Raw genomic sequence first — 22,308 nt, 5'->3', positions numbered from 1 at the left:
CGATTTCATGTATAAAAACGTGTATATATGTGCACGTGTGGCTCCTCATGCATAGAGCAAGTGGGAGGATGGCACGAAGGTGATTCAGAGAAAGCGAGCCCGCAGACCTGGCCCAGACCCGAGAGGGGCTTCGATTCCAAGCGCCGGGCTACTTCAAGAAGCAAACGTCCCTTTGATGGTGGCTCCCGCCTTGCCTCCTGTGCTCCCAGCCGCGCGGCGCGCCTGGGCTGAGGGGTCGTGACAGACCGCGGGGCAGCGCCGCCGAAATCCTCCTCGAGAGGGACGAAACGGGCCGGGGTGAGGGGCCTCAGCTGCCCTCTGTCGCGACACGGGCGCCCGCCTGTTGCCGGCTGCCTGTTGCCGGCTGCCTGTTGCCGGCTGCCTGTTGCCGGCTGCCTGTTGCCGGCTGCCTGTTGCCGGCTGCCCGCCGCCAGCCGCTGCTCCTCTCCGCCCCCGCCGGGCCCAGGACCCGCCGCCTGTTGCTATTTTCGCCCGCGCTGGCTGCGGCGGGAGGCGGTGAGCGGCAGCCGCTGGGCGCTCGGCTCGGTCTCTCCCGCCTCCTCCCGCCCGGAGGCAGGTAGGGGCGGGGCGGGACGGCCCGGAGGGGCCGGCAGCAGCACCCGGCGGGCAGCAGCACCCGGCGGGCAGCAGCCGCCTTGCCCGGGGAGCCCGCGCCGGCGGTGCCCGGAGCTGCTGCGGTGCCCTCCTCTCCCCTCCCCCTTCCCGGCGTCCGTTAGCGGCTCCCTGCCCGCTCCCCTCGGCAGGACGCGCCCGGCAGCCCGTGGCGCTGCCCGCCCAAGGCACTTCCTTGCCGCGGGCACCCCGCGCAGCAGGGAGGCGGCGGTAAGCAAGGGGCGGCAAGCAAGGGGCGGCAAGCAAGGAGGGGTAAGCAAGGGGCGGCAAGCAAGGAGGGGTAAGCAAGGGGCGGTAAGCAAACAAGGGGCGGCGGGTCAGCCGGGCTCTGGCGGGGATCGGCCGTGGGGCGGGGCGGCGGAGAGGGGGACCCCCGCCCAGGGGAGCAGCGCTGGCGGGACCGAGCTGCGTTTTCGGAGGGAGAGAAGGAAGGAGGAAGAGCGGCTCTGAGCTTTGAGGAAGTGGAAGAGTTGAGGCGAGTAGACAGGCCCCCCGCTGGGGCGGCGGGGCTGGTGCGGGCGCTGTGCCGGGTCCCCGAAGTGACCGAGAGGAAGCGGCTGCGAGGCGGGTCCGGCCGGGGCGCCGCTCCGCGGGTGGGGCGGGCTGCCCTCCCGTCCCTCTCGGTCGCAGCGGAGCCCCCGGGAAACCACAGCACTTGCTCTGGGGCAGCATTCCCGCGGGACGGGGGCGGCGGGGCCGCGCTTCTCGGCTCGCAGGGTCTTGGGAGAGCTGGTTTCTCGCCAGAATAACCAAAAAGATCTACTTGAATTTTAATCTGAGATTGACGTGAGGTGCCACGCTCTACTTTTAGTTCTTTTTCTCACTCTTGCCTGCACCTTCCTAACCCATCAGAGCAAAACCGCCCTGTGTAACAACTCCTAGAGCCTGCTCTTCCCAACAGCGACTCCTCCCGTAGGGGTAAAACCCACCTTTCCTACAGCAGCACACTTGGAGTTTAACCTTAAAATCCTTACATACCGGCACAGTATTCTTATGGCCCTTTAAATCCTTGTGCTAAATTAACGAGGGAATGATCTCTTGAAACCACATTAATGAAAGGTATGAAACAAATGTGGTTATTTATAGTGCAGTTTGAAAAGATTGAGACCTTTGTACGCTGTGTTGTGTTTGGGAGAGAGGCTAATATGGCAGATTTGTTGTGGGAACCTTTAGTAGTGCAGATGGCGGGATTTGTGCCTGCCGTTAAGCCCAGAGATTGAATGGAACATTGTGGGTCAAAATTAATAAAAACATACATCTCATGAATAGCACGTACCTCTGAGCTGATGAATATTATTACACTTTTAACAGTTATAAATGCTGACATAGAAATCTGTCATATCTTGTTTTATAGAAGTGCTGGAAGTCATAGGTAATATGCAATAGTAGAAATGCTTACAGGTGAGAAAAATGACAGGCTGGAAGGAGTTCAATGATACATGGATGACTTGACACTTTTTTCACTTTATAATTTGGTTAACTGAAAAGTTGGATGCATGTATTTTGGCACTGGGTATGCAACTGAATAAAAACAAATGGCATTCAGAATGTCATTTACCTAGCAAGCTCTGCTTTACAAATAATTTTTTCAGTGCGTTGCAGTGGTAGAACAGCCCAGAATTTTGCTCAAGTCTGTATAAGGCAGACTCATAAGACCTCAATCATCAGTGTTTTAATTTCTTTGGACTCTGTTAAGGACATAGCAACAGGTGTCAAGGGCAGGAAGAGGGAACCATTTTCTTCATTTGATAGTTGAACGCTTTACCATTTTGCTGCAATTTTTTTTTGGTTAATAGTCTATTTAATTTTTTTAACCTATTTGAGGAGTGATATAAATGCTGGTTGAATCAGTAAATATTTTAGGTGTGATTATCACCACCAAGCCAAATTAGTTGCTCAGACTACATAGGGTAACATTACTCAGGGCCACATCTGAAGCTGCTGGTGGCATTGAAAAGAGTATTTTATAAGTCAGCACTTAATGCATGTATATGGAAAAAGAACAAAAATGTAAAATGTTTTTTGAGGCAAATTGATGTCTGGACTTGTTGTTGCCCACAGCAAGCCATAGATCTAGAGGGAAATAATAAGTAACTATGAGAGAAAAAAGAAACATCCTTGCAACAGAAGGGTGTGTTGTGATTCCAAGTGCTGGTTTAAGGTTAAATTAGAACTCTTTGAAAACTAAGAGCAACCTGTGGTATGATATATAAATCTTATTTCTAGAAAACAGGCCAAAGATGTTGTTTGAAGCCTCAAGAAAAAAGATAAAGCTTGCAAGTAGCTGCTCCACAGAATGTTCTAATAGTTGTTATGTTGTGATACTAGAGAAGGAGTAATTTAATCCATATTGATGGAAACATAAAAGGACCTCTTCTCAGCAGTGACCATATCATGACATACCTAGTACATGTTCTCATTTATGTTATTCTATATATCCTGCTAGGCGGATAGAGAAATCTGTCAGCATGAGTGAGGACAATGTAAATCTCAGTTGAGGATCAGACAGAGAGGGAGAGGAGTGGTATTTAGTTCTGGCTTGTGTTCCAGAGCTCTGGCTGCAGGCCATGGCTCCTCATAATCCTTAAGTAGTATGATATTTCTGCTAAAATAATCAGCGGTGAAGTGCACTCAGTACAAATGCCTCTGGTTCCATTTGTCAGCACGGTCCAGTCCTAATGCCACGCAGAGAAGAGCTGAACAAATTTGTGCTCTTTAAGACTGTCTGTTTTTCACAATACCTTGCTATATGGTTGCAAGTTTTGCTTAGCTTCTTAGAGGGGAGAAAGAAAACCAACTTACAGAAAAAAGAAAACAGTTGCTGTCATGTCAGCAGCCTGATGTGGAGTAACTGCACACTTGTCTCTCAGATGAACTGCAAAGGTCGAGGAAGCTGGGGGTCTTTCTGTTCAGCAGCTCACAGGTCAAACTCCTCATTTAATCATTGATGTGTGGAAGTTCTGACTGCTTCCTTGCTTGACGCAGCTTCTAAACTTGTCAGTTCTGCTGTGGGTCCCAGCACTCCATCTGCTACCAATCCAGGGGATGAGCTGGAGGAGAGTAAAAGATCACATAGGTCTATAGTTATCTATGTTCTGAACACAGAGTCTGAAAATTTTGGCCACCTGTCTGTATTGAATTTAGTCCAGACCAGAGAAGATGGATAACCCTTCACCACTGTTGTAGTTTCCGTTCTGTTTGGGGTTTTCTTTTTGTTTGGATTTTTGTTTGTTTGAGGGTTTTTTGTTGGTTTTGTGTTTTGGTTTGGTTTTATTTGTCTGTGTTGTTCTGGTTTAGAACAATCTCTCTCCCTTTTTTTGCTTTTCTCTTCTGTCTTCATTTGAGTCCATCCCATATCTGCCTGGTTTTCCAAAACCTGTTTTTCAGTGACACCCCCGTCCCAAGTTAATAAAGCCCGTGAGATTCTCCTTTCTAACCTCAAGGTTGACCTGGCCCCATCTAACCAAAGGGCACCTACCAGACTCTGTGCCTTGTTTTCATGATGAAGTCTTTGCTTTCTTAAGCAAAGATAAGATTCGAGGAATGGTGTCCTGCATGATGCACAGCTGCTTAGACATGTACCTTCATACAAGGAGAACCTGGGTTCCAGAATAGCAGAGGTACTAATTTTCATAACTGGCCTCTTCATGCTGTTCTGCCATCACCCTTACTTCCCTCTGAAGGTGTCCCTTTTACTTTCTAGTGGTATAAAAATATGAGAATACAACTAAATTTGGGACAAGAGCCCAGCATATGTATTTTTTAAAAAACACACAGTATCAGATTTTGCTGGTGTAACTCTGTATGCTTTCTAAGTCTGCTCCCTGCATGTGAGAGGTCAGTGGATGGATTGATCACAGCAAAAGAGAAGTGGAGGACAAAGAGCAGCACACATATGTTCCCATGTGCGTCTTCCACATTAGTGAGTCAGTCCAGTCTGGTATCTCCTAATTTAGAAGGTGGGGTGAGGTTTATTAGTGCAGTTTGTGTAAGTATCACATGTGGTACAGTTTGCCTGGCTGGTTTTTGTGCTGATGGAACAAATACAGCTAAATCAATGCAGGTTAAGCAGTGGCAACATTAAGATACAGTTTGGATATATTAACATTTCTCAGACAGCAGTAAAGCTGTTAGCTGAGGAGTGCCACTCAAGCTCTTCTCAGCTCTGAGTGCAAGGGTAATGGAGGTCCTTCAGAAGATGCCGATGATGGGAAGAAAGAGGAGTTATGTCTGTGAGCACTGGAAGAACAACTGGAGACATTCAGCCTGTGTGTGGAGCAAAGCCTGGCAGTCTTCTCCCAGCCCAGAATAGTGGAGCTGAATGGCATTTAGAGCTGTCAAAGGAAGATAAAAGTCTAGGTGGAAGGAAACAAGGCTTTTCTTTTTATACCTTTTCTATTCTCTCTTGGATCAAAGGTGAAACAGCTTTTGCTTTGAAGACACTGGTTGTGAGTTAATCAGACACTTGGGAGGAAGAGGGAGCTTATTTGGGCCTACTGTACTAATACAGATGGTAAACAGGTACTGTTCTGCAGAGCCAAGTTTTGCAGGAGATGAACTGAGTAGTGACAACCAGAGATGAGTGAAGGTGCCAGAATTCCAAGTGGTGGAGTCAGGACAGACAGAGCTCAGACCACAGACACTCTTTGGTCATAGTATGTGCTTAATTTCATGGCTGGGAATAGTTCTGTTCAGTGAACAGAACTATTTTTAGGTCTAAATTAACCATGTATATAAATACTTCATGGTCTTGAATTAAAGCCTAGTCCTTGGTGTAAACTTAAAGTACATTAACACTGGCAGCATGAAAATGGTATAATTTCTGGTGGGATCTGCATGTAAATTAAGATAAGGATGACAACAGGGGGAAACAAAGAAAGAATGACTGGAAAAGGGAGATGGAACATGCAGAATGGTAATGTAATGGTAGAGGTTAGATAAGGAGACCTGATACTACTATATTTGTGCTCTAAGAAACTGCACTTTTAAGTGCCTCTTGATGTTAGGAAAAAAACCTTGCATTCTGACTTCTAGTTAACTGTTTTGTTTTAACATTAACTGATTTTCTTTAGAAATAACAAATACAGACATTGGAGTATTTATGCTTTTGACTTTGTGAGGTGTTTATTTTGTTAAAAATATATGAATGCCAAGAAACTTTGCATTTATATTACATACATTCCAGCAGTTCAATGTTTGTTAAATATGACAGAGTATCAACCTGTTTTTTTAAATGCTGTTCAGTGCTTAGAGTTAGCATGCAAAATAATGTGTTATATTGTGATACTTGATCCTGTTAGAGGCAGGTGTACCTCCTAGGTCTAGGCTAAAAGAGTATGGTAGATGGTGGTACTCCAAATGAAGCTGTTCTTCTTTGAAAAGTTGATTTAAATGAGGATTACTGTATTTTTATATGCATTTTCTTTAATTGCATTTAAAAAAAAAAAAAAAGAGTTCTGAGAAAACACAGTTGAGAAATATGGTTACAAAAAGTATGGGGCTAATAAAAATGAGCTATAGAAATATATTTTCAATTAATAATGGAGTTTTCTTAGGCTTTCATAACCTGAGATGTGTGCCACTAAATGACGAGAACGCTATAAGCTAAAAACTCAATTTTTACGTGTTTTGGACTACACATCATTGTAGTTATGAGTTAATCCAATATTCCCTGCAGTTGCTGAACTGTTTTTCACTGTTACAGTTAAACAGAAAAAATTTCTAATTATATGTCAAAGAAGAAGAGACAATTTTGGTGTAAAACAATTTGCAATTTTAATGCAAAACTAAAATGTTAACTGTGTTTAGCGGTCTGTGCTGATAAGGTGTAAAAATGCTTCCTGAAGCTACTATCCCATATGATGCAATGCATTTATATTAAAGATGCTTATTTTCATCCTTGGTTGTGAAACTGAAGAAAAATATTGAAAAATATTTTTAGTATAATTGAAATGAGGCATGCAAATTCTGGATTTTCATGGCCCATTTTCCCACGCATCCCATGCACAGACACACACACAAGCTTATAAAAAGGCTTTAAAAAATATTTTTCTATGAGCTACTTATGATGATTTCTTCAGATAGCATCTTTAAAATCTGCACTATTGGATTCCCTTACTAAATTTGGCATCCTTGGAACTGGTAATGTTGCCACAGCATCAATTTGTCAAAAGCTGCAAAAGTTCCAAAATGGTAAATGTACCCAAACGCATGGTTTCTGTAGTTCTCTTGTTTTTACAGTTTGCTAGTTACTGCAGAAAAAGTTTTACCCACTCAGACATTAACAAATAGGTTGCATTTTAAAAACTTACTTAGTTCAAAATGAATTTCCATCTTGGATTTTTAAAGTTTTGTTCTTGTTGGGTTTTTTTTAAATCCTCAAATATCCTTTTATTTTTAACAAGGTGAAATGCTGCTAGAAACTCATTCAGTTTGAAAATATTTTTACAAGAACAAATAAGGGACAAAGTTTTAATGAAAACTCATGGGAAAATGAGTTTTGATCATGTTTGTAGAAGAACGAAGACAAGAAATACTGTTGCAACAGCAAACAGGTGCCATTTATTAAATAGTTGTTCAAATATAATAATGTTTTGTAAGGAGTTCTTGGGACTGCTCATGTTGTTTTTAGTAGGTCTTTTCATGGGAAATGCTCAGAAAGCTGTGGGTAAACTCGTGTCATGGTATTTAAACATAGGCAATTATAGGCCTGTCACCTTCTCATCAGTCTCACACAAAGTAATGCAACAGCTGACACCAGGTTCAGTTAATGAGAAGTTAAAATATGGTAGGATAACAAATGCCAATCTGTGTTTTCATAGACTATATTTTGCAAAACAAAATTGATAGAGAAATGCAGTTATTGGATTTTGTTACTAAAACTACTAATATATAGTGTCATAGTAATAGCCGATACTGAGTGTAACAAGGTTGTATGTAACTTGGTTCCATTTGATATTTTAAGAAATGAAAATGATGCTGTATCAATGTGGCAAACATTAAGTATTCCTGTCTGGCTGGCAGGCCTTAAAATGAAGGAATGAATTGTGAATAATCTGGTTTTTAGTGGAATGCTGTAAGAATTGTTGCTTGTCTCTGCTGTCTGACCAGTTTATCAGTGATCAGTTTACTGATGCTAGCTTTTTGACAACAATTTCTGGGGTATCATTTAATTAAAGTCTGGTTGGTAATGGCCCATAATCACTTGGCAAATGAAACCCAAGGAAACAACTGTGTTGGTACCCATTTATGTTGGTTCATCCACTTAAGAACAAGAAAGCTAACTTTTGTTTTGTTTCGCATTCTTTTGGGTGTTTTTTGGGTTTGTTTGTTTTAAATGAAAAGTTGTCTCAGCAAGCACTGACTTCAACTGTCTTGAAAGTCAGAATCGCTCAGCTGAGTTCCTTCTGTGACAATAGGACTGAAATAAGTGAGTGGGATCCAAATGTGCCTGCCCATGGAACAGAAACAGCCTAGAAAGAATGTGCATTTCTGAGTTTAGTTACTCATTAGATGGTTAAGCAAGAATTGTAAGGCAACTTTTATATCAGGACTGACTTTTTTCCAAGCAGTGTATTTAGTACTAATTACATTTGTTGGACCTGAAATAGTAAGGCCCAATGTAGCGGAAATGTGCTAGAGGTGATGGTAGATGACTGGTATGTCTCTTTTGATGTGAAGCTGTTAAATATTTGTGTTACTGACAGTTCATTTACAATAGGGTTCCAGCACGTATATAACTATTTCTTTTCCTTTCAGAACTCTTCTGTTCCTTAATCAAAGGAACCATCCAGATATTGTAATTCCATGGAACTGAAATATTGGTGAAGTAGTCCAGGTTCCCTAAAGGACTGTGAAATGGAGCCAATAACATTCAAAGTTAAAAAGTATCAAACGCCCAGTGATTTCTCAGCAAGTTTCAGTCTCCAGCTGGTTGGTTCCCTGCCAGTGCATTCCCTAACCACCATGTCCATGCTGCCTTGGATTGTGGCAGAGATTCGGATGCTCAGTACAAAGTCTTCCAAAGAAGAACCTAGTGTCAGCCAAATCCGACTTCATGTTTCACCAGCAAGTTTGCGATGTGAACCAGACACAGGGGAAATCCACCAGTGGGATCCTTTGATTTATTCAAATTTTTTTGAATACAAGCCACAGCATGTCCACAAACTGATTCACAACAGTCACGATCCAAGCTACTTTGCTTGTCTGATAAAGGATGGAGCAGAAAATCAGAGAAGTATCTGCTATGTATTTAAAGCTGATGATCAGACAAAAGTAAGTAAAACCCCAAACAAGCAACTGTTGGAATTATATTGCAGAATTTATTATTCTACTATCATATGTTTTATAGAGTATGATGGAAATGTGGAAGAGTTGATGCTACTTCTTTTTAAATGGAGTTGCTTTTGTGCTCTTTGAAACTTCACTATAGTGTAAGGTCTTAAGGTTGTATTTACAATTAGCGACTGAATCTCACTAAAAATTAGCAACAAGTGTCACTTTTCTTGATGTTAATGGTCCAGTTGAATTTCAACTGCTTAGTATATGCAGTGAAAGGTGTGTAAATCTCCTGCAGGATCAGAGCCTGAATTTCAGTGGCTTAAAAAACACTTAAATTTGAGATATGGGCTGAAATCTTGGCCCTCAAGTCAGTGAGAGTTTTTCTGTTGATGTCACTAAGTCTAGGATTTCACCCTTGAGTCACTGTGAACTTTATCTAATCCTACGGTCAGACCTCTCAAATTTCTATTTTCCTGAGTTGAGACCTATGTGATGGGGAAATAGAGATACCTCCTCTCTCAGAAGCAAGAGGGGGTGGGGTGGAGCCTGCATGTGGTATGCAATGTGATGTGAAAACAACTTCCTAGCTCTGTAATCCACAGAGCCTGGAGATGGGTGTCAGGTAATGGGAGCGAGGCTAGAGCACCGTGCTGCGACTCTGGACAGGCAGGCTTGCTGCTGCATGGCATGGGGCAGGAACTGGAGTGTATGTGTCTCACACTGAGGTGAGATTTGGCTCAGTCTGCGTCTCCGAAGAGCAATTTTTGTCCTTGCTGAAAAGGTGGAAGCATTAAAAATTGTTGATCTTTTTAGTTTGAGAGTAATATGAGACAGGAACTCTCATTAATGGGTAAGGAGAGTAGGAATTGGCACAAAACAGTAACATATCCTTCACTTCTTGAGTGTAGACTTCAGTTTCAATGTTGCAAAACTGCACCTTGCTACATGCTGCTTCTTGACTCACAGGAGATGTCCTGCTGAAGCACCTTGAAGGTATAATGTGAACGTACACCACACATGGGATTTATGCCAACCTGCCCAATAGCAAATCATTGTACAGTTCCAAATCCATGGTCTCAAGCTTAGAGCCCAAAACATGGAAACAGCTTTAGTTAAATCCCCACAGATAAAGAGGCAGTTCTGGTAAATTAGAAGGCAAATATGTTGTAAATCACAGGCATTCAGGTGAGAAATCTTGTCAAGTTAAAATGTAAAAATGTATATATGTAAAGGAGCAGAAATACAGAATAGATGTTTCAGGACTTGGCATTGAATAGAATCTAGTAAATGCATTTTGCTTATGTGCTTATTTTGTGGCATGTGACTTTACAGGATTATGGTTAGTACATAACACTGATCACCTCTGGTGCATCATCTTCTGCAACACAAGGTTGAAATACTTTTTCCTCATGTTTAATCAAATTACTAGACATGTTTGAAATGAAGAAGAACAAAATCCGTCTCTAGTTAAATTTGAGTTGTGCCTACCTGTTGTGTATTTATCAAGAGGAGTGAACTGATGTTACCTGTTTGGCAGATTACCAGATTGAATGCACAGGAGTGTGCTGTGTACCTCTGTTACAAACTGAGGGATCTGTTTGTTCAAAGCAAGTGAGTTGGGATAAAGAATTTAGCAGTATGTTGCTGCAGCTGATGTTCAACTTCAGAAGAAATGAGTTTTAGAAACAGAACCTTTTCAGCCTCTGTGGCTCAGCAGACTCCTGTGCTGGCATTTGCTCCTGCTGACTTTTTTCCTGTTTGCTCTGTGATTAAACAGAGTTTATGTGGTTGTAACAAATCTTTACTCAGCAATCCTGGACCTTCAGACTTTTGTGATAATTGCACTTCATCTATTTTTATTTAAAAATAAAGAAACCCATGGTTACTAATTGCAGTAATATTGTAAACTCCAAGAGCCACAGTTGTTTGTATCTGCATATATAAATCTTTAGTAGGGCTATATTTGACATAGAATTTTCAGATTAGGTCAGGTCTGACTGAGGATTTGAAGTAGAAGGTACCTTGTGGCTTTGCAAATAAGTTCTGAGTATATTCCCACTTTAGGATAAGTAGTATAGAAGAGGGCAGAAGGATGTCTGTGGGAGAAATAGACTAGGAAGAATTAGTATATTAATATGAAAGCAGATGAGTAGAAGACTAAAGAGTGAAGGCCTTTGAAGAGGAGAACAAAAACCTTGAACTTGGTGCAGATGGTGAAATAGCACTGGAGGTGGTAGGAAGTACAGAAAAACAGGAATGGTTAGGCTAATTTTAGCATCAGCTTTGCAAGTGACTGCAGTCCGTTTACTGTAGTTGTATTCCTTTATGTATTCAAATTGATCAAGAAGATATACTTGATTAGTGATATTACTGTTTAATATGAAGGCATGTTGTTAAGGGGAGATGATTTTTTGCTGGGTAATACTTAGCTGAAGTCTAGAATTGATGGGGATGTGGGAGTGCATGCAGTGTTTTTCCTGGATACGAATACAGGGCTGTTTGGTTCATTGTTGCTCCATTACCAACACATCCACTTTAAAGAAGTCAGTAGACAGGTAATTAATACTAAATAATGTCAGAATTCTTTGCAAGGAATTCTTTGTTCTGCTCTGCTTTAGAAGTAGAATAAAAGGCAGTGTCCTATTGTGATCTTTGTCTTCTTGTCTTCACTTTGCAAGATCTTGTATAATTTTTTTCCTTTCCATCATCATGGCAGCCATTAGCTCGCTTTCCCTGCTAGTATAGCAGTAGGTAGGGAAGGGTGAAAGAAGCTGTCCTGGAAAACTGCTCCTTGACACATTACTTGAAAACAAGCACATGCATTATTCCACTCCATTTAGTACTAAGAGAATCAGTTTACCTAGGAGCCTAGAGAGAGCTTCTCTTGTGGATTAGGGTCCCTTTCTAAGCAGATCTGTCAGATACGGGCTTTGGAGTCTTCCTTCCTTCTTCATGTATAACCTCAGTAATTTTCCACTAGTGTTAGTGGAGTTTTTTACCCCTTCATCGTCTTTCTGTGGAGGTGCAGATGGGGCCTCATGAATGACTAATGTCTGTCTGATGGTGAGGTTGAAGTGTTACAGCATATTCTTTGTAGGTGCCCAGGAATGGAGCTTGGATTCAATTATATTGCCTGCAGGGAGCTAATGAAGACTATTGGTAGGTCATAGGTGGGGATTATGCATGCTGTGTTGAGTAATGGTGGTGGAATCTCAGGAAAAGTTAACTCTCCAGTAAATCTGTGCTTGTGGGATAGTACCTTCGTTATAAGAACACATCTTTGTTGAACAGCTTGGCCAGAGTGCTTGGGTACTGTAGGAGTGCCATGGCTTAAATTAAAACATACATGCTACCAGCTTGCGTATCTTCCCAACAGCTTCTGATCTGCTCTTTGCCTCTGTTCTACAGGAATGTGATGCTATTGACGTTGTTGTTATTGAAAACTACGTACATTAAAAATTATTGGCATTTTTGTCCTACACTTGAGATGTGGTAGTTTGAACTGTGTTTACCTGCAGTATTTGAAACTGTAGGTGAGATGTGCTGCTTCTCTCATGAGCTCATTCGCCGCAAACGCAGCAAAGCTCTCCTTCCATAGGACACCTTCCTTTAGCGTGTCATTCACTTGGAAGAAGGAAAAGAGCTAGATAAGGAGAAGCAAATGGCATACTGTCACAGGATATCCCTCTCCAGCAGATACAAAGTAGCCAAAACATTACAGAAGAGCAGTAATTTCTGCTAATATTTTCAGTTTAGAAAAGGAATTCCAGGTGCCATTAAGCAATCTTTCTTTGTTATATCAAATGAATTACATATGTTTCATCTTGGATGTTGGTATTTTGGCTGGCAAATGGACTGCTGGTCACTAGTTTATCTGATAACGCCCTGGGCTAGTGTAGATTTAAGGCAGGTAAAGATTGTACTGTCCTTTATTATACTTTTATATATATTGTGACTAAAGAATAATGGTTCTAAAGTTGATGGTTTAGAGTCTGAGGCAAAGAGTGCACTCAGTACCTCAGCCTTTTCCATGTCCTGTGTGCCATTCAGCAGCAGGCCCACACTTTCCCTAGTCTTCCTTCTCTCACCCATGTAGCTATAGAAGTCCTTTTGACATCTCTTGCCAGATTCAACTCCAGGTGGGCTTTGTTTTTCCTAATTATGAGTCTGTGTGCTTGGGCAGTGTCTATATATTCCTCTCAGGGGTTACTTGTCCCTGCTTCCAACCTCTTGTACTCTCCCTTTTTATGTTTGAGTTTTACTGGGAGATCTGTGTGCATCTGTCTAGGTATTTTTACCTAACCTGTTTGGATGGACTGCTCTTGAGCTTGAAGGCAGTGGTCTTTGAATAACAACCAGGTTTCTTGGACACTCTTCCCTCCAGGGCCTTTATTACCTCATACTTTTTCAAGTAGATCCCTGAAGAGGCTAAGAACTACTCTTCTGAAGGCCAGGGTTGTGATCTTGATATTTGCTCAGTTTCTCAGGATCCTGAACTCCAGTATCTCATGGTCACTGCAGCCAAGGCTGCCTTTAACCTTCCATGTTGCTAAGTATGAGGTCCACCAGACCACCTCTCCTCATCACCTCCTCTGGTCACTTTGCTTGGGAAGCTGTCATCTGTGCTCTCTGGGAACTTGCTGGATTGATTATGCCCCACTGTGTTGTTCCTCCAGCAGATACTTGGGTATCCTGTCAGGACCATGGTCTGCAAACATGGGACTGCTTCTAATTGTCTGTAGAGTGCCTTGTCCACCTGTTCTTCTTGGTCATAGGGTAAAATAAATTCCTATATGCAGAGTAAAAGTCACCTTTTTAGTGAAGCAGATGCTCAGAATCTTTTGAAGTTTCTTCTTTTTTCTTTCTGTGATATGAACTGGAGGTTTAGAGGATTTGAGGCAGAGCCTGAAAACTTGTAAGCCTCTACAATCCCTGATATCTTGTAAGGATAAATATTTGTGACATTATCAATGACCCATGCAGAACTATAGTATGAAGAAATTTAAGAAGTTCAGATTTTGAAAGAGTTAAGTTTATTTTTTTGGAAAAAAAACTTGTGCCAGGAATCTGGGCACAAGTTGTCATAACAGCCTGTGATACATGCTTATGTTTACCCAAGCTGTTAATGCTATAATGGCAAAACACTGGATGGAACTGTTCTTGTCTATTTTGTAGAGAAATATTGCTTGTGATTTAAGCAGGATCACAGCTGCACAAGACATCGGGTCTGCTTGCTTCTAAATCTTTGTTCTGTAGTGTCCATAGTGTTGTAAACCAGGAACTGGGCTTCTGGCGGCTGGAGGAATATTGCCATGAGGGTGGCAGTGCCCATATGTTTGCAGCAGAGTGGGACACCTGCTCAAGCCCTGAGTTTGCTCAGTGTCTTTACTTGTGCCAAATCTGTCCCATAGCAGACACAGCTAAGTCCCATCCCCTTACACTGAGGCACTTTTAAAAATTTAGCACTTGCTTTGTTGTTGAGCTGTTTGGTTAAAACAGTGATCTGGCCTTTTGTCAGAGGTCTTAATTTTTTAAGTCCACCAATTACTTCAACAGTTACTGCATTTTTAAACAACCTTCACCTACTTTTTTGGGTTACAATAGCTTATCCACTTAAGCAGATCATGCTGTATTACCTGTAATGCAGTATTCTTTGTTATATGTTGCTTGTGATCTGATTATGTGCTAGAGAAGCTGGTTTCAGATAATCAACACTTAGCTCTCTGTGAGGCTGCACAGAGCTGATGTTGGAAGTGAACTTCACATTATTCATCTATAAAAGGAATGGCAGAGGCCCAGTGAACTCCAAAGCAGTTGTTGTGAGGCTTAGCTTCGTGACTGAGGATCCTTACGCAACTTGTTCTTACATTAGACGCTAAGATATGGCCTCTCTAAGTATCTCATTTTTAACAGCACCATTTCCCTTTCTTAAAAGAATTGGGGCAAGATTATTTTTTAGATAGGGTGGTCTTTTTCTACTGTATTTTACTTCTTGAGGAGTGTAGGGAGATTAAAACATGGTTCTTCTTTTGTAAAAAGCATAATCCACTGAAATAATATGAGGCAACTGGGCTTATTTCAGTGCAACTGATAGCTTAATTTGTCTGTTTTCTGCCTTCTATTCATAGGCACCTTTGAGTTTGGTTTGTTTGGTTTTTTGTGATGAAATCTATGTAATTGCAAACTGCTAGCACTGCTCTTTGGTTTAGGAAGTCTTTATTGTCTCTCAGATGCTAACTGGAGAAATTACTGTAAAAAATAAGAAAAAAAATCCAGCAGAATAAATGAAAACCCAAATATATATTTGTTCATGTTCAGAGTCTGGTATACAAAGTAGGTCAAAGTTTAGCTGTGCAAATCTTAATAGAGTGTCCTATGTAATGCAAACAGCCAGCTGTGCTTTGGACACCCACAATTAATCAGACTTTATGCTTATCCTGAGCCTAGATCATAACTGTAACTATACCAACTTTATCTTGCTATCTGTTGAAATAATTCATGTATGTGAAATCTTATTTTGGGGGGCTTTAGTGGCCATTGACCCTGCCATTGACAGCATTATCCCAAGCCTTTTTGGGGCTCTTGTCAGACTACAGAGTGACCTTATGACATCCTGGCTCAGCTAAGTGCTCCTGTGTTCATTTTCATTTTCTAAGAAGTATTGTGTGTTTTCGTCAACATCATGTGTGATTGCCCCATGGAGGAAGTATTTTGTGCAGTACCACTGCTGTTTCCTGACTTACAGTCAGAGAAATATAGTCTTACAGCAGCAGCAACATAAACAATTATATTTTCTTGTGATTTCTGCAGTCTCTTAAATCAGACAGAAATATCTGCTCCAGAATAAGCATTCTTCCTGTGACTTCAAAGGTATAGTATTTTGTATCAGATTACATTGTTTGTGTGTTTTTCAATTTATTCCATATTGAAAGTAGCTGTATGTTACTTGTGCTGTCATGTGCACTTCATTTTAGAGCCTGAGTTCATGCCAGGATTTTATATTGTTCCTTCATTTTGTTGTTGGGGATTGTAGCACAAATACAAAACAGCAGAACTGAGGCTAAAACATAGTTAACGGATTTGTGATGGCTTCTTACCTGAGTACTGATCATTCCTTTTGTCTCACAAGGTCTGATGCTTGTGGCCTGTGAAGTCCAGTACAGGTAATTGGAGCCATCATCTCCAAGCATCCTCCAGAGTTAATGTTTCTTTATGAAACTTCCTTGCCGCATAGAGAAGAGCTTCCTTACATATCTCCAAAGAGAAGCTCACTCTTAACATATGAACCTAGTCTGAGTCCAGCTTTTGGTCATCCTGCACTCCCTTGCACATTCCCATTTTTCCCCTACTCTCATATTGTGCTGTGGTGTCACACAGTGAAACAGTTCAGAGCAATTTAAATATTCCAAAAGGAGAAGCGATACAGTTTCAGTTAACTTAGCATCCTGACATGATCACAGAACAGTTTAATGAGCACCTTTGTGAGAGTCGAGGAGAAGCAAGGCCACACTTTCTAGAGCAGAGAGAGAAAGCTGGACTTCAGATCCCTGGTTCAGTCAGTCTTATGCCATGGAGTTTTAATTGAATTCCTTTCTGCTCCAAACCAACTCAGTGCACCTTGCTAGATCACCATAAATGTTTTGTCAAATTCCAAGTGGACTCAAATTTGGAAACTAAAATGAGAACATACTGTAATTTGGGACAATTTTTTCCTGGTACTTTCACAAGCAGATGGTGGAAATACAGTGCAGCACCAGGGGTATTCCAAAGGGACTGGGCTGTGCAGCAGGAAACATAGGTTTAATGGTGGCATAGGTTCTAAAAGCAGGGCATCTGTACAGGTATTTGGCCTCTGTACAGGTAACACAGAGCCACCTAGACACCTGAAGTGTCACAGACTTTGAAGTCTTGTCTTGCTGGCATTATGTGAGAAGAAGTCACTGCATACCTGTCCAGTGACTCCAAAGATAGCCTCGCTTTGAGAAGACATAAACAACATGGGAACAATCTGTGTGCTGGTAAATACCTTCTTACAGTCTTGTGTCAGCTGCTGTTATGGTGATGGGAATGGAAGGCTTTTAGTACATTTCCATTATTTACTCCTAATTGTCTTAAAATTACTAGCAAATGTGTCTCAGAGGAGTTGAATGTGTTGTGAAACACTGTCATGTGGAAATGCCTTCATTTTTGTGGCTTCAACCTCACCCTGGCACAAACTTTCTAGTACTCATCCTGTGCTTTATTTTATTTCATTTTCTGAGCTGAAAGAATTTATTTCTGCTTTCTTGAGCAGCACCCTCACCAAGAAATAAGTTCAGCCTCTGTGACCAATTTCCTAAACTTTGCAGGAGTTTGATGATGTTGTAGTCTTCAAATTTGATTGAAAAGGTTGAAGATAACTTTGTGTCAAAGGTGAATGTGGAAATTTAAGAATTTACTGAATCTACAGAGTTCTCCGAGTATGATGTATGTCTTCAATTGAGAGGCTGTGTTCATCCACACATTACCCCAGCACTGGATGTGTTAGATTCTCCATCTTCACAAGTAGTAACGATAACAAAATAGGTAACAGCAAAGTTATTCACCTCACCTTACTGCAGAGTAGTAAACTCTGCCTTCTGCAAAGGTGTTGAATGCTCAAAGTAAGTGAACAGGACTCTTCATCGCCTCGCAGTCTAGTCTGACTTGCAGCTTCAAGCCAACTCACAGCCAGCACAAAATTCTGGACAAACAAAGAAGTATGAGTTGCACCTTTGGGAAAGTTCTGAGTGAGAAAGAATCGAGAAACTCAGACTGCATGCACAGAACAAAGAGTTCAGAAAATAAAGTTTTATTTATAGCAGCATTGAAAATTAAGCTGAATGTACAATACTACAAAGAGGAATAATTAATGATAAAGGATCTCCAATGTATTTCCTGCAGTTAGTGCTGTGGTTTGCTGAAGGTAAAGACTGGAGGACTTATGGAAAAACACTGCCTTATTGAGCTCCAAGCACAAGTTGCGAACTCTTATCTACATTCAGAAGACGGGTTTTATTTTTCATTTAATTAATGATTGTAAGTTTGCACTGTTGTGATGTTTTAAAAATATTTTTGTGGCTACATGGTGCAATGATAGTTGTATGCAGTTTAAAGCCAGGAAGCATATTTTAGAGGGGGGGGAAACCTGCTTTGACAAAGAACAGCTTTTATTAAAAATAAACCTTAGCTAATCCAGTGTTAGTGTTCGTGGCACACAGTACAACAACATATTGAGGGCGGTGTAATGTAGTTCATGAAACAGAGCATTCAAAGCATGTACAATCTGGTTTTAAACATGAGGGAAGATAGCTTTTGTCAAATAGAGACCTTATCGATCATGTAAGTTAGCACAATCTCTTCAGATAGACGCAAAAGTGGTTCTGGCACAAATGAGATTGTAGGACTGCATCCTACATCAATGATCTTTCCTCAAGACTAGGGAAAACAAAACCTGTCTTTTCTCTGCTTTACAAGTTTCTCTGAAAAGCTTGGGATTTCTTTCACTTGAAGCTACTTAAACATGTACATTCATGTTCAGGCAATTGTATTTTGTTGTTTGTTTTTTTTTTTTTCAGATTCTAAAATGGCCCTAATGGACAAATTCAAGCCTTCCACATTAAAATATGAAGGTGGCAATTAATAAATTAAAATACTGAGTAAATCACCCTCCTGAAGTAGATCCTTATTTTTCCATGCAATTGGTTTTTCTTTTAGAGTTTTGCCTGCATTGGGCTTACATTTATGCTTTGCCCCGAAGGTCATCAGATGTGGGCTCTTTGGCTGTAGTGGAGCAGAAAACCAAAGCAGGAGAGGCATATATAACCGCTGTATTTACTTTAGCAGCACAATCTCCCATCCTGTTATATGTCAAAGTGAATAATGGTAACAAATCACTGTTGTAAAATCAGTTCTTTCCCTTGCCCAGTGTAGACTCAGTTGTTCTGTATTTCTGTTTTTTTACCCTCTCTGTGGACGTCAAGTTATGGGAAGGGCTGTGGGAAATATTTTCCTAAAGAATGATTTGTGTGACTGGACAAATACAGGCTTAAATGGATATGTGTGTCTGCCCTAAAGGTTGATCATTGAGGATCTGATATAAGGATTGAGTGGATAATGCCAGTTTATACTTGATTTGTCCTTTGTATGAAACTGCTGGTTGATGTGGACTTCTTTTTTTTCCCACCCTCCCCCCACTTTTCCCAGAGTGACAGTGATTGAGATCCACTGCTGGTCATAAAATCAGCTTGGCTGCTGGTGATTCCTCTAGCATTAGGTTAAGCTTGATCCTTCTTCGTAACTGTTTTAATGCTTTTCATTTGCAAGCTTCTTGCTTCAGCCTTTAGAAGAACCTCACAAAACTAGTTTCACACACACAGAATGTACTTAAGAATTGTATTCTTAGCAATTATGATGTACTGTGGCTTGCTGAGTTGCTTTGTTGCTTATATATATTGTGCTTTTAATCATAACATAAAGAACTTTCACAGGAAGACAGAATAAAAGAAAACTGGTAGCTCACAATTTGAGATTCCTGGAGACCACATTCAGCACAAAGGTGAAAAATAGAGCTTGCAGCTAATACTGGTTGGGTATTTTGCATCTAAACCTGTGGCTAACTGAAAATGAGGTTTCTTTCAGAGCCTAAAAAGCACATAGTACCTAAATCTTACTTCTGAGTCTTTGGTGCTGAAAACCTGTATGCATTTTAAGTTTAGGTTAGTTCCGTTCAAGACAACAGAAATACTTGCAGTAATGACATTGAATGTGCTTGTAAATGCGTGCTTGGTTAGCACGTAAAATAGCTAATATACTACTCTGCTTGGTTTTATCTTCAGATATTTTCCAGTGAAAGTTATGCTGTTCATATAGGAAAAAAAAAATAAAAATTGTTTCAAGTTTCTGTAATTCATTCAATTAGGAAGCCTTTTAGTTGAAACAGAAGCACTTTCAAAACCAGATAAAAAGAAAAATTATAGCTATAATGCATTAGCATGTTCAGGATTATTATTAACATAGGTAATTCAACACCATTATTAGGAAAACTGGGTTTCTTTGATTAAAATGCAAATGAAAGTATGATGTGTCTAGGAAGCAACAAAGTACTGAAGTCTTCAGAAGAGCAAAGCCCCATTCATCACAACAGATTCTCTGCTGACTGCTAAAACCCCAATTCTAGTGTGCATCTACAAGTCCAAACGGTGTTGGTCCCTGCAGAGATCTGCTGCTGAAACTGAACTCAGAGGCATTTCTAGAAGTTGTCTTAAGACGTCAGGGCTGCTTTAGTTTGACCTGCATTCCAGCAGCGATAAGGCACTTCCATTTTCCTGGTTTAAGTGCGTATTTCAAAATTACATCTATGACACAATAGTGGGTAATGATCTACTGGCACGGAGCACTCCGATTCCCAAAGCAGTACCAGGATTCAGGAAAGGAAGCTGTTGCTTCTGCAGAGCATCTGCAGTATTTCTGCGTCTATGGAGCACGGTACAGCAGTTTTGCCAGTAACATTTTCGTACACAGTCAGGCCCTTAGAAAGTTTCTCTAATTGCAGGAAGTGAACTTCATTGTTCTTACAAGGGATTAGTCCCCAGTGGTAACTCCATTTCAACCCGTCCCTCACACCCTCCGCAACAATTTGCAGATTCCCCACGGTTTAAGATGAGGTGTTTAAGTGCCACTTAGTGGCTGTCCAGAGCAAATGTAAGATACCGCAATAGCTGTGACAATTTTCACCTCTCCTGCTGTCGCTTTCCACCAGCAGGGCAATTCCGCATGTTAAGAGTTACTGAATGCTTAGTCCAAGACTGGTTGAAATCAATTAAAATACCCTGGTGGGATTTCAATAAGAATTTTGGTACTGTCATTCCCATGTTACTTTCTTTTTCCAAATTCTCCTTTTGCAGTTCTGTTTGGATTCCCCTCCTGGGTTTCTTGTGGGGAATAAATGCCTGTGAAAGTATTGTAATGAGCTGATATTTTACTGTCCAGTGAGCTAGCACAAGAACCAACAATAAGTAAAGGTACTGTCTCCAGAACTGAAACTAGTGTTCCTGGAGGTTATTCTTAGGTATTAAAATTCACGAAACAAGATACATCCTTTATTTGGGTTAGTGTTTGGCATCAGCTGATGTTCTAGGATGTCTCAGTTCCCCTCAGCAGACTATCTGATAGATGTGAAAACATTAGCTCTCAGTCATGTTCTGGGCTTGATACCATATGCTTGTATCTGGATAAGGACCAAAGTTTCCCTTCTAGAAACTTGTAGGACTTTAGAATATTCTTTACATGTATGTTTTTAACTCCATAATGACCTAGATGAATCCAGGTGATGACAAAACTCAGAGTGTGTATTGCTTCTGGGCAGGCCTCCTTTTTACCAGGAGGAGTTTTGTGTACTGCAGAAGGGATGCTTCACGTTTTTCTTTAAAATTAAGTATTTTTTTTTCCTCTCTATTTCAGTTTTTGTGTTTTAATGGACTATCTCTATACAAGCTAGGATTGTAAGAGTTAGAAGAGTTCCTAGGAACCTCAAAAAAGCAAAACACACATTTCTGATTTGTAGGTGTATTTCTTGTTAAAGTTACAGAATATAAACTGTCAAGGTCTCAAGATAAATTCTTTCACAAGAGCTGAGATTGTGCCCTTCCAGCAAACCATATAAAAACTATATATGTGACATATTTTCCTGACCCAGTGACCTGACTTTCACACACACATGTGCACAGGCATTTCGGCCTGTTCTTTGATGCTAGCTTGAGACATAAGCTGAACTACCCGGCAGTTGTCTGAACTGGAGTTCTGTCCCAACTAGGTTGGGTGAAATCAAAGCAGGTGTAGGGGGGTGACATTATGGATCTACAATGAGATAATGTAATACTTGATTACTTTTTTTTTTTAAGCTCTTGCAGTTTGGCTGCATATTACAGCTTTTTGCATGTTAGAAACAAACTGGGAAAATGAATTAAGGCTGGCATACATTCTACTTGTAAATTATGATTGAAACCAACAGGACACATGAGAATTTATTACAGCCTGGGATAAAAGACCCTGCTGACTTCTGAGGTTCACTTATTCATGTGGGTCTTTGTGCCTGTAAACACATCCAAATACATGAGCTCAGACTCACAAGTTGCAGTGCTATCTGAACTTACTCTATAACTTGAGTGAAAAGTTCCGCTGTCTAGCCCATCTGTCCAGCTGTGTGCAGGTGTCTCCTGGAATACCAACATTCCCTATTGGTGCTGAAAATAACCAGGAGGGAGGAAATGGCAGAATTAGCCCATGATTATTTTATTGTAACTTTATTTATTTATTTCAGGAGTCTACCACACATCAAATTTGGGCTTTATTCCTGAAAATATGTACACATTTAAA

General features: G+C 40.9%; 1 protein-coding gene across 7 annotated transcripts in view; it reads left to right on the top strand.

The window, feature by feature from the left end:
* TBC1D1 (TBC1 domain family member 1) overlaps window positions 1–22,308 on the top strand; it is a 109,880-nt gene that overhangs the window by 6,897 nt on the left and 80,675 nt on the right. For 5 of the 7 annotated variants that reach the window (XM_051616370.1, XM_051616366.1, XM_051616368.1 and 2 more), the window contains exons 1-2: window positions 570–843; window positions 8,392–8,907. In XM_051616370.1, coding sequence (XP_051472330.1) covers window positions 8,491–8,907 — 417 coding nt within the window. In that variant the 5' untranslated portion in view covers window positions 570–843; window positions 8,392–8,490. Of the gene's footprint in view, window positions 1–569; window positions 886–8,391; window positions 8,908–22,308 lie in introns of those variants that run through there. The other 2 variants (XM_051616364.1, XM_051616365.1) reach the window with 2 other exon arrangements.

This window comes from Apus apus, chromosome 4 (assembly GCF_020740795.1).
Source record: "Apus apus isolate bApuApu2 chromosome 4, bApuApu2.pri.cur, whole genome shotgun sequence".
Classification (NCBI taxonomy): domain Eukaryota; kingdom Metazoa; phylum Chordata; class Aves; order Apodiformes; family Apodidae; genus Apus; species Apus apus.
This window is presented reverse-complemented; position numbering and strand designations above follow the sequence as displayed.